The following is an 11,052-nucleotide window of genomic DNA, read 5'->3' as shown; positions in this document are numbered from 1 at the left end:
ACAAGCAAGCAAAAGACTGAAAGAGGGCAAGTGCAAGGCAGAACCCCACCCACGACGAGCGTCTGTCCGTCGGACGGCGATTAAATACACCCTTAAAAGCGTCGTCGCCTCCCACCGCTCGCTCCTCCGGGGCAAACTTACAAACACCTCGCGTGGCGTTCCCTTCCATTTCTCGACTCGACGCCGCCGCCAGCCGCCAGCCGCCAGCCGCGATCTCGAACTGGTCGTAGCAAGCAATGGACTCGCGCGCGGCCAAGCTGATGCAGCAGCAGGGGATGCAGCCCTTGTCATTGCCCATGGCCACGTCCTTTGCGACCGAGGCTGCTGCGGCCAAGCCGAGGGCGGCGGGGCTGCCGCCGACGCCGCCCTTCTCTGCCGCTGCCGGCGGCGGCGTGCAGCGTGACGTGTGCATGGAGGACTCCTCTTCCTCGGCCGCGGCGGCGCTCAAGGCGGCGGCGCACCGGCGGTCCCGCAGCGACGTCCCGTACGGCTACTCCCCGTCAATGGCGTCGGCCATGGCCATGGGCCGCCTGCAGCCCAAAACAGAGTGGGGGCAGCCGCAGCAGCACCTCGTTGAAAACAATGGCTTCAACGGGAACGGCAACGGGGGGGATGACTTGTTCAACGCGTACATGAACCTGGAGGGCCTGGACGCGCTCAACGCCGCGGCGTCGTCTTCCCCGGACAGCCGCGGGAGCAGCGTCAAGGCCGAGAGCAGCGAGAACGAAGGCTACGGCTCCGAGGAGGGTGCCGTTCGCGGCGCGCTCTGGGCCGATGGCAACGCCGGGAGCGGCAGCAACAAGAGGAGCGCTGCCGCTGCAGGCGCAGTTGGTGAGCCGGCGGCGGCCAACGTGGCCAGGCATGCCAGGAGCCTGTCCATGGACAGCCTCATGGGCAGGCTCAACTTCGCGTCCGGCGCGGGCGCTTCCGCTTCCGCCGCGCGGGCGGCGAATGGCGGCGCCGGTGGTGGTTCAGTGTTCAGCCTGGAGTTCGGGAGCGGCGAGTTCACCCCCGTGGAGATGAAGAAGATCATGGCCGACGAGCGGCTCGCTGAGATGGCTCTCGCCGACCCCAAGCGCGTCAAGAGGTACAATTATAGTTCATCTGATCCATTTAAGCTCTAGCTCTTGGGCCATTCGCCGTCCGTAGCCTCGTAATTCTTGTTTGCGAACGATTATCAGCTACTCCTACTTCATTGCAATGTGCTACGGGATTCAATTCGGTAACCTCCTGGATATGTTAAGACTGATTCGTGATGTTCCATGGCGTCAGGGTGCTGGCGAACAGGCAGTCGGCGGCGCGGTCCAAGGAGCGCAAGATGCGGTACATCGTGGAGCTGGAGCAGAAGGTGCAGATGCTGCAGACTGAGGCCACCACGCTGTCCGCGCAGCTCACCCTCCTGCAGGTAACCTTCTTCTTCCTCCTCCTCTTCGATTTCGATCTCGTGCAAATGCAATATCATCAATCGAGTACTCTGAAGTTCAGTTCTGATCATTCAAACTATGGATGTTCGTATTCAATCGATCGCAGCGCGACTCGGCGGGGGTGGCGACGCAGAACAACGAGCTGAGGTTCAGGCTGCAGGCCATGGAGCAGCAGGCACAGCTGCGCGACGGTGCGTTGTTTGTCTTTGTCCCCTCCTCAACTCAACCTCTCACTATCATCTCACCTTGTTGTCTTTGCTCATCAACGTGCGATGATCAATCCATCTATGTGCTTGGCATTACTAGGTTACAGTGTAGTAGTATTAGACAGTCCTTATCATATTGCAGTTGTTGATGTTGACACGCATGTTTTATCCCTTGTCCTAGACGACAGTACTGCAGTTGCACGAGTGCCGCCCGTCTCTGAATTCTCTTTGGTACGGGTAGCTCGCGTGATGTAATACCGGTAGTCGTTAGCATGTAAGGATGGATGTGCTTAGCAATCATCGAGAACCAAGACATGTTTATCTCTTGTCCTAGGCAGTGCGCACGAGCGACGCACGGCTCTGGATCTTTTGGTAGGTAGCCTGCGTAACCAATACCGCTAGTCGTTGCCATGTAAGGAAGGATGGATTGATGTGCTTGGCAATCATCGAGAACCAAGATTTGCTTGTGTTATTTAATCCTATAGTTGGATAAAAATATTCCCCTATAATTTCTCTGACCATGTTAGTTGCCCGCATGTATGTATGTATGTTACATTGCACAAGGGGAAAACACGACCAATGCATGTCAGAAGTTTAACAGAGTTGTGTTCACTCACTCGCATGCTAAAATCATGGTTCTGATCTTCATTATTTCCTCTTCCTTCATTATTTCCTCTTCTTCTCGTGTTCTCGAGCAGCTCTGAATGACGCGTTGACGGGAGAAGTCCAGCGCCTCAAGATCGCGACAGCCGAGATCGGCGTCGGCGACTCCTGCTCTTCCAGCGGCATGGCTCAACAGAACCAAATGTTTCAGCTGCAGCAGCACCAGGGCCAGGCTACACCGAGACCGTTCTATCAACTTCAGCAGCAGCAACAACAACACAATGGCAACCATGAGCCCAGAGAGTGATTGCAGATGCATTTGGACTAGAGAGACATTACAGGCACAACAGACGAAAAAATTGGTTTAGATGAGCTGAACTTTATATGGTTTCCTGACTCTATTTTTTAAATGTCGTTAATAATCACCTTGTAATTTTCCGGGCGATGCAACTGCCTGGACTTCTTTTCTTCTTTTTTGGGTTCGTTGATTCTTTGGATGATACAAATGTTATTTGAACCACCAAACTGGTGGAGCCGTAGATGATCAATATTCTTTTGAACTAGCATCGATTTGTCGGGTATTTTGCGTACCTTCATTGCCTGAGGATACACTTACATTGTTTGCAAAATAATAATTGAAAATGCTGTAGCATGGCACTTTGTTTGGTTAGCAAGCTACTGTTTCAATTACATTTCTTGTTACCCGGTGCATTTCCTGTTCACAATAGTTATACTTTCTTTTACAAAAAACTACTACTCCCTCCGATCCTAAATTGTTGTCCGATCCTAAATTGTTGTCGAAATATTACATGTATCTAGACGCTTTTTAAGAATAGATACGTCCATATTTAGACAAATTTGACTCAAGAATTTAGGATCAGAGGAATAACAAACATGGGTACATATTACTGTTCTTCAGGAAAATAACAATTGGCACAATCTTTATCAAGTAAAAGTAAAAGGAAGACCACGTCCATTCCAAAAAGTAGACAGAATGATACAAGCTCATACCCCCACTTGAAGGGTGAAGAATTTAAAGATCAACCATATTTACGAGGGAAAAAAAATGTTTTTAGGCCTATCCAACAGAATCCTCAACCATGGCTTCACTGCTATCATCAGTCTCGGCATCAGACATAGAATCATCCCCTCCAAGCTTCTTTTCAGGATCAAGAAGTCCAATCATATGTCCAAGAACACGGCAATCATCCGATATTTTGGTGATGACATTATCAACATTAGTCTGGCTACCAGCTGCTTGGCCATCAGAGTTCACCAAACTGGTCAAAGCATCAGCTGCTGCTCTTTCTCCAACATTATCATCCTGTCCTCCACGAGGGTCACCCAAGCTCCATGGAGAATCATTCTCCCCATTGACAGATGGTCCTGTCTCCACTGCCCAGCTACCAGGGACTTCTGAGGTCAACAGGTCAGCTGTAACAATAGTTCCTGTCTGTGTGTCCTCAGGTTTGTTCTCGGAGCCATTGCCCTCACGTTTTTCTTCAGAACATTGACCAATGCCATCTTTGAGGGTTAACGCTGTGGTTGGTTCCTCAGTTTCTGGTGTCTGCCCTCCACCTTTGCAAATTAAGGCAGAATCCTCATTTTCTTGTGGCTGCACTTCATCCTCTAGTTGCATAGTCTCTCCTCCCATATCGCCGTGAGTGGAACTGTGATCATTGCAGCCAACATTACCAGCTTGGCTTTCTGTCTCGGGAAATTTCTCAGTATCTGTAGGCTCCTGCTCAGGAGCCCTAGGAGTAACATCACCATGAGAATCAGGCCTGAATTGCTCTACTGACCTTTCTGGACTAGTGCACTCCAGGTCTTGAGTGCCCCCTTCAACTCTGGTGCCACCATCCTGCTGCTCAGTCATGTTGGCATCTTCATCACTGCAACTATGTTCACTTGCCTGGGTATTCTGTGTTGAAGCACCAGACGCTTCCATTGTATCTTTTGCATAGTCTACTGGCTTTACATGGGCATCATCAGTGATTGCATTTGCTCGTGGTACTTCATTGAGATCAACATCAATACCCATTAAGGTGCTCTCGTAGTTCTCTTCATCCTGCAAAGTTCTCTGCATAGCTTTAAGCTGTTCCTGCTGTTTCGCAAACAGAGAAGAGATCTCTTCTGTGGTTGAATAGAACGCACGCAATTGGGTCTCTCTGCAGTGAGCAACAGTGGAAAGAAAAAAATTGTAGATAACATTAGTTCCACAAATTTGGATTCATACCACCTATAATTCATTCTCAATACCGAAATTAGATGCCTACCGTAAAATAATTCTTTCTCTAGCTCCTTGATACCTCCGTTTCTCAATTGACAGATCTCTAATTGTAGCATCTATTTCAAGCTCAAGAGAAGAGACCTTTGCCCATGCTTCTTCCCGAGCAGCCTGCTAACAAAGCAGATGTATTATCAGACCGTAAGTAAACGAGTGCAGCCCCTCAATGGATGCATGGGATACTTTAATGTTTTGCTGCCCAATTTTAATACGGAAATGAGAGAAAACTTTCAACCCATGAACAACCAGAGGCAAACACACAAACGAAAAGAAGCCTGAAGTTGTTGAAGAGGCCATGAAGAAAGCTGAGGAACGTCAGACTTGATTTCTAACGTGATAAAACATCAGAGACAGAAAGAGTATGTCAAAGAAACATTTTGCTACCTTCTCATTTTCGAGTTCTTTCTTGAGTTTTCTCAATTCAGCTTCCAAATTATCTGATTTCTGCAATCACAAGAGGTAAGAAGGGAGAACAGATGTCATACACAACTCAAGGTCAAAAGAAAAATATTTTTCTTCGATGCAACTTATAGAGGTTAACATGTGATCTTCATGATACCTTTCGATTGTTAGTAGATACAAGCTGCTCATCTTGAAGTTGAGCTTCCAGCGCTCTTACTCTTTTCTCAGATGTTACAAGGCTTTCCCGAGAGTCTTCCTGCATAAGAAGGCAATAACTGAAGTACAGTAGAGGAATGGCACTACCTTAAACGTACGATTAAATGTAAATTAACTGCAACGAAAGCATACCAGCTTGGACCTCAGCGTTTCCACACGCAAACGAGTCTCCTTTTCTGATTCCTAGAAAAAGAAGTGGAAGGTATTTTAATACAGGATGCCATGCAAATGAATTCATCACCTGAGCTTTGACTAGAAATGGAAGAGAAAATCAAAACCTGAAGCTTGGTAATAAACTCTTTCTGTTCCCTTTGTTGTTTAAGGTAAATCTCGGTCTGTCTCTTGATTTCCTCTTGAGCCTCTGATTGCACCTTATGCAATGCAGATTTAAGATCTTCTGCAGCCTTATCACGCTCCTCTATTCTCAAGTTTCTCTCCTCGCTTAGCTGTTCCTCAAGCTCACATATATTTGCCTTCTGGCTGAGAACATTTCAACTCTAAATGATCGGTGTTTACACTGTACTTCATATATGACAGGAAATAAGTCCATTTTACCCCCCTGAACTTATCGCGAAGTCCAAAAAACACCCTGAACTCTAAAACCGGGCATTTTAGCCCCCTGAACTTCCAAAACCGGTCACCCAAGCCCCCTCTGCCATGTATCTGGCTGTTTTGCTGTGTTGAAGGTGGGTTTGACCCGTCGACTGCCACGCTGGCACAAGTTGTCCATGTATCCCCTCCCCGAGCCTGACTCCTCTCTTGCTCTTGGCACGCGGGCGGCACCGGCACCGGCGGCCAGCTGAGATGCCGTCGTCCAAGCTGACCATGTGCTCCCTTCCTCTGGCGGCTGCTTCCAGGACTTCCCCTCCCTTTTCGCAGACCGGACCTCGCTCCTCCTCCACCACACGCCTGCCTCCTCCTCCCACGCCGCCGTCTTCTCCTCCTCGCTCTACATCCCTGCAGCTCCGCGCAGGCGGAGGAGCAGGTGCCAACCCCGCTCGCGTCCGCGGCCATCAGGGCCTGCGCGGGCGCCACGGCGAGGGCCTTCACCTACACGGGCTGCTCCTGATCGATGTCGTCAAGACCCGCCTCCAGGCCGGTGCCGCCTCCAGCGGCTCGTGGCAGATCTTCCTCGAGAGGGGGAGCGAGAGGGAGGAGCAGAGGGGGCTGCACGAAAGGCAGTAGCTGTGGCGGCGCCAGAGGAGGAGCAGAGCGGCACGTGAGAGGGAGGCGCAGAGGGGGGCGCGCGTGAGAGAAGGGGAGGGTGGCTCAGGAGAGAGAAGAGGAAGGAGAGGAAGAAGATGCTGGGTCAAATGGGTCAAAACCACCTTCAACACAGCAAAACAGCCTCAAACAGGCAGAGGGGGGTCGTGTGCATGATTTTGAAAGTTCAGGGGGGTTAAATACCCGTTTTCAGAGTTCAGGGTGTTTTTTGGACTTTGCGATAAGTTCAGGGGGGTAAAATGGACTTATTTCTATATGATAGGGATGACTTTGAAAATGCTTATTTAGTAAATAAATCAATTCCTCTAGAAATTTTTATCAAAACCGACGTTCCAAACCAGGAGTTCTTCACACAAAATGGAATCCATGCATGCTCTATGGTATGAGATCCTCAAGTAGTAGTAAACGAAAAACAAAAAGGTATGGGCAAACTCCTCTGCCTTGTGACAGAGTGGTAGAGTAAAAAAACGATCTAACAGTAATGAAGATTACCTGTGAATTATCTCATCAGCATCAGTGCGCGATTGCTTCGATGCAGTAAGCCTCTCATCCAGATCTTTTATGGAATTCTGCAAGTCCGTAGTTAGTGTGCTAAGGGAATCTAGTTGGGTTTGTTTCTCCTTTAGTGCTAGATGAAGAGATTCCGTTTGACCAAGATAATTACTTGATGTAGTTTCTTTCACCTCCATCAGTTCCTACATCATCAGATTTGCAGAAGACTTGGTTATAGGAAAGGAAAACATGAGTACAATTTCATAATAATAGTCTTTGACAACAAAAGAACAATCCTAGTGGGAAGGGAATAAAATGTTGGCCTCCGAAGCAGAATAGTACTAACATGTTTTAACATAATGCACTAATAACTATGAGGTTAACTTGGCAGCACCAGCAAACTTTCTTGACATTAGAATATGCAACGCCGTCATTAAGCAGACTGGACAAATATTATAAGTGCACTGTGCCAGCTGCCATGTGGGCATGCAGTGCAAGAGGACAATTACTTATGTCAGGAGACAAGTAACACCAAAGCCATAAGTTATGTTACTAGATACCTTTTCATGCTGCTCTTGAGCTAGTTTACTTGCAGTTCTCAAGGTCTCAATTGTGACAACATGTTTCTCAAGTTGTTCCCTGAGCTCCTGCATGAATTTCAGCTCAACAAGATAAGGAAACTACAATGACAATAATAACTCGTGCCATCCTGAACGGGCCAACTTACAGCATTAGATTTTTCAAGTCTTCGAACATCATCTAGTGAAACAGGACCTTCAGCAGAACCAATGCCAAGACCCTTTAGCCTCTTGCTTTCTGAACCAACCTCCCCTTTAGGATCAAATTTAAATGGTTCATAACTCAATATTGTAACATAGTTGGGAAATGTAATCATAAAATCATAAGACAGTTCATAGCATATTCCCTCTTACCAGACTTCCTTTTAAGGATGGTAGCTCCATTCTCTACGCAACTGACAGCATTAACTTCGCGATAGACAAATGCATAGGAAGCATCTGTAAAATCAACATCCAACTTAAATTGTGTGACAAATAGGAATCAATAAACTTACTTTATCAAAAGAAATCAGAAGGTAATATCAACTTGCATGCAACAGCAACCAGAAGCATTCCAGTAGTAACATGCTGACAGAGAACAGCATGCCAAATAGCATCAAACAGGTACAAGCCAATGAATACTATACCCTATGAAACCAATGATAATCGGATTAGTGAAAGCATAACAAGCAATCATTTTACCATTATGAGGAGCTGTGGTAAATGATATGATGTCCCCATGATTAAGTTTGGTCGGAGATGATTTTTTCGTAAACTTTTTCCAGTTGATGTATGTGCCATTCGTGCTGCAGAGGTACAACATGTTAGTTAATTTAAGAAAGCAAATTATTTGTTGTTCAACTGAGCAAGCTTCAGAAGCAAGAAACCTTGTGTCCTTGAGGAAAACAGGCGCAGGCTCATTGCGGTTCAGCTCCGCCAACACAGTGTCCCTATATATCTTGCAATGCGTCCCGCTGACTGACAAAGAAGAAATCCTGAAGCGAGGGTTGTCGACCATGCGGCCTAGGATGTGCTCGTCAGCATTCAACAGAATGTTCATCCCCTTCAATATTGATAACAAAAGACAGTTATGCCTTGTTGGCATGCACAATACAAATAAAGACCACCAATGTCTCAAGCCAGTCACAAGCAGATTCAAAATTAATTAAGAACAGATGTCTGCACGTTTAAAAAGTTCCTATAAGGTTACTCCATTATGTACTCCGTGCAAACCAAGTGTAAAATCTTGTTTTGCACTAAGCATTCAACCGAGCATGCTATTTGCCACACACATCAGCTTATTAGCATAACCAAAGATGCTAGACTACTAATATACTTGTACTAAGAATTAAGAAGGTATTAATTCCGTGAATAAACTAAAGTCAGGCTACTCAAAGCCGCCACTAACGCCAAGCTTGGCCTGTGCAACATGCTAATTCACTGCCACTAATGCCATTTTTTTGCCGTAATTTTAGACCATGACAAGCTTAGCCTAGTGGCAGGAAACAGATCTAACAGTCGACAAGGAATGTGCAGGAGGAGGTGAACGGACCGCCGCCACAAACCGACACAGCAAATCTTTCAAAGCAATGCTTGTTTCTATCTATGTGGGATGTATATCGATAAAACAAATTAAGCAAGAATGCAGCCAACAGCAAACACAGGAATACAGGACACGGCAGACAGCAAAAGGAAGTATTGGGGGTTTAGCATTTTAGTGCTAGGGTTTAAGAAAGGGAGGGCCAGTAGGGCCAGGCGGGGGGCCGTCCGTCACCTCGGGGCGAAGGCGGGCGTTCTTGGAGATGGCCGTGAGGACGGCCCAGACGCCGGGCTCCGGGTTCTGCAGGGGCTGGTCGGCGAACTTGCGCGCCACGGCGCGCATCTCGTCGGCGGACACCGGCGTGGTCTTGGACGCCACCTCACCCTTGGACGCCAGCTTCGGCGTCTCCAGCGCCTCATTGGGAGGCTCGGCCGCCGCCATGGGGCCCGCGGCGGGCGGCGCGAGAGCGGGCGCTATGGGGATTGGGGAGGGAGGACGACGGGGCGAGTGGGGTTGGGTGGTGGCCGTTCGTGGCGGAGGCGGCCGGCAGGAATTCCCCGGGAGTGGGGGCCGTGGGGACGCCGCTTCGAGATTTGCGCGGGTGGAGATTAGATTAGATTAGCCGCGCTGTAGATCAGGCGCGGGCTTAAATACCATGAAGATGCTGTCAAAAGAGAAGCAAAAATGGGATAATCCCGGGTTCTTGTTTGAGAAGGAAGCTCATGTCCCCATCAGTTTCGCCGTATAACGCCCAGATCACGAAAATAGACCGTCGTGGATGCTGATGGCCTTGGTCCTTGGAGAGCTGCGAGGACGCTGAAATTGTTTGGAGCGTGTTTTTTTTTAAAAAAAAACATCTTCATTAACTTTCAATATACTTACTCCCGTCCCTCCGTCCAACAAAAGATGTCTCAAGTTTATCAAAATTTAGATGTATCTAAACATAACTTAGTGTATAGATGCATGCAAATTTAATCAAAGTTGAGACATCCTTGGTTGGACAGAGGAAGTACAATATTACGGGAAAAAAAAGCATTATACTTGCGATATTGAATAAAAGATGTAAGATGCACTAGGTGGGTTCTCGATCCAAGTCGAAGGTCTGGACCGTCGCCATCTAGAACGAGCTCATGAGCAACTACATTTAATTAATGGAGATGCTCGTCAAATTTTTGGCCAAATGGATACATATTGAGTTTCATGCACCGAATCAGTTCATCTAAAAGTTCAACTGATGGGAAAAAGATGACAATTCACTTATAATTCAACACATACTATTAGAGCTAACAACATGCCAGATCTAAGAGCCATGTATTTTGCTACTCCCTCCGTTCCATAATTTTTGTCTCAAATTTGTACAAAAATAGATGTATTTATTCATAAAAAACATCTAGATACATGCATTATTTCGACAAGAATTATGAAACAGAGAGAGTAGTTTATAGATTTGGAAACTCTTTGAAAAGATTGTGTCTGAAGTGCGATTCTAAATAGAATGATGCAAAAGAAAAGATATCATGCACATGTTCTTTTAGGATTATTTCCCGCCCCGGCCTTTAAGAACTTCGACTAGGTCGATATGTGTTTTTCCGATCAAACTACGGTTGCCGCCGACGTCAAATCAAATGCTGATCTGATTTGTGCAGACAAAGCAAGAACATTGTGTGGGTAAAGTGAAATGAAGAACAAGGAGGATTTTTCAATTTTTGATAGGATTTCATTTGTTTGAATTTGAATTAAAAATCATGTTTGTCTACCACATGGATTTGTAGAGTGAGAGAGAATTTCAGAGAAATGATGGCTTTTGGAGAGGAATTGGGATTAGTTATAGTACAATTCCATGGAATTTGAGATTGAATTCCCGCCATTCCGTGCCAACCAAACAAATTCGTTTCTGTAATTCGAAATGAATTCTTGAATTCTAAGCTCAAATGATGGGCACCAAACGAGCTTTGCAATTGCTGAACTGTGTTCCAGTAAACTTATTTTATAATCTACTATTGAAATACAACCGAACAGAAAAAAGTTGCCAAACACGAAAATAATCGGTTGAAAAACTGAATTATCGTAATGCACCAATACCGAACAACCAGTTGAAATG

General features: G+C 46.7%; 2 protein-coding genes across 3 annotated transcripts; one reads left to right on the top strand and one right to left on the bottom strand.

The window, feature by feature from the left end:
• On the top strand, nucleotides 1–2,944 carry LOC100834879 (transcription factor RF2b). Its single transcript, XM_003562105.4, has 4 exons — nucleotides 1–1,087; nucleotides 1,273–1,405; nucleotides 1,531–1,615; nucleotides 2,329–2,944. The coding sequence occupies exons 1-4, from the start codon at nucleotides 237–239 to the stop codon at nucleotides 2,538–2,540; spliced, it is 1,281 nt and encodes a 426-aa protein (XP_003562153.3). The 5' UTR covers nucleotides 1–236; the 3' UTR covers nucleotides 2,541–2,944.
• Nucleotides 2,945–3,103: 159 nt separating this feature from the next.
• LOC100834577 (myosin-9) lies at nucleotides 3,104–9,559 on the bottom strand. Of its 2 annotated transcripts, none has more exons than XM_010230974.3 (13): nucleotides 9,186–9,559; nucleotides 8,299–8,474; nucleotides 8,114–8,217; nucleotides 7,787–7,870; nucleotides 7,582–7,685; nucleotides 7,415–7,501; nucleotides 6,855–7,057; nucleotides 5,417–5,618; nucleotides 5,271–5,321; nucleotides 5,080–5,178; nucleotides 4,905–4,964; nucleotides 4,510–4,634; nucleotides 3,104–4,401 (listed from the first exon to the last, which is right to left on the bottom strand). In XM_010230974.3, exons 1-13 carry the CDS (start codon nucleotides 9,390–9,392, stop codon nucleotides 3,312–3,314), a joined length of 2,592 nt encoding a protein of 863 aa, XP_010229276.1. In that variant the 5' UTR covers nucleotides 9,393–9,559; the 3' UTR covers nucleotides 3,104–3,311. The 2 variants fall into 2 exon arrangements, with proteins under 2 accessions (XP_010229276.1, XP_003562152.1); XM_003562104.4 differs by having other exon boundaries at nucleotides 4,510–4,631; nucleotides 9,186–9,558.
• Between the last annotated feature and the right edge of the window lie 1,493 nt (nucleotides 9,560–11,052).

The sequence above is a fragment of the Brachypodium distachyon genome, chromosome 1 (assembly GCF_000005505.3).
Source record: "Brachypodium distachyon strain Bd21 chromosome 1, Brachypodium_distachyon_v3.0, whole genome shotgun sequence".
In the NCBI taxonomy this organism is placed as follows: domain Eukaryota; kingdom Viridiplantae; phylum Streptophyta; class Magnoliopsida; order Poales; family Poaceae; genus Brachypodium; species Brachypodium distachyon.
This window is presented reverse-complemented; position numbering and strand designations above follow the sequence as displayed.

Excerpts from the sequence above, each read along its gene's own strand:
- LOC100834577 (XM_010230974.3), bottom strand. The coding sequence starts at position 9,392 with ATGGCGGCGGCCGAGCCTCCCAATGAGGCGCTGGAGACGCCGAAGCTG. Across the intron at positions 8,475-9,185 it reads ACGCCCGCCTTCGCCCCGAG|GGGATGAACATTCTGTTGAA; the intron begins GTGACGGACGGC and ends TCAATATTGAAG. Across the intron at positions 8,218-8,298 it reads GTTTTCCTCAAGGACACAAG|CACGAATGGCACATACATCA; the intron begins GTTTCTTGCTTC and ends GTACCTCTGCAG.
- LOC100834879 (XM_003562105.4), top strand. The coding sequence starts at position 237 with ATGGACTCGCGCGCGGCCAAGCTGATGCAGCAGCAGGGGATGCAGCCC. Across the intron at positions 1,088-1,272 it reads GACCCCAAGCGCGTCAAGAG|GGTGCTGGCGAACAGGCAGT; the intron begins GTACAATTATAG and ends CCATGGCGTCAG. Across the intron at positions 1,406-1,530 it reads CGCAGCTCACCCTCCTGCAG|CGCGACTCGGCGGGGGTGGC; the intron begins GTAACCTTCTTC and ends AATCGATCGCAG.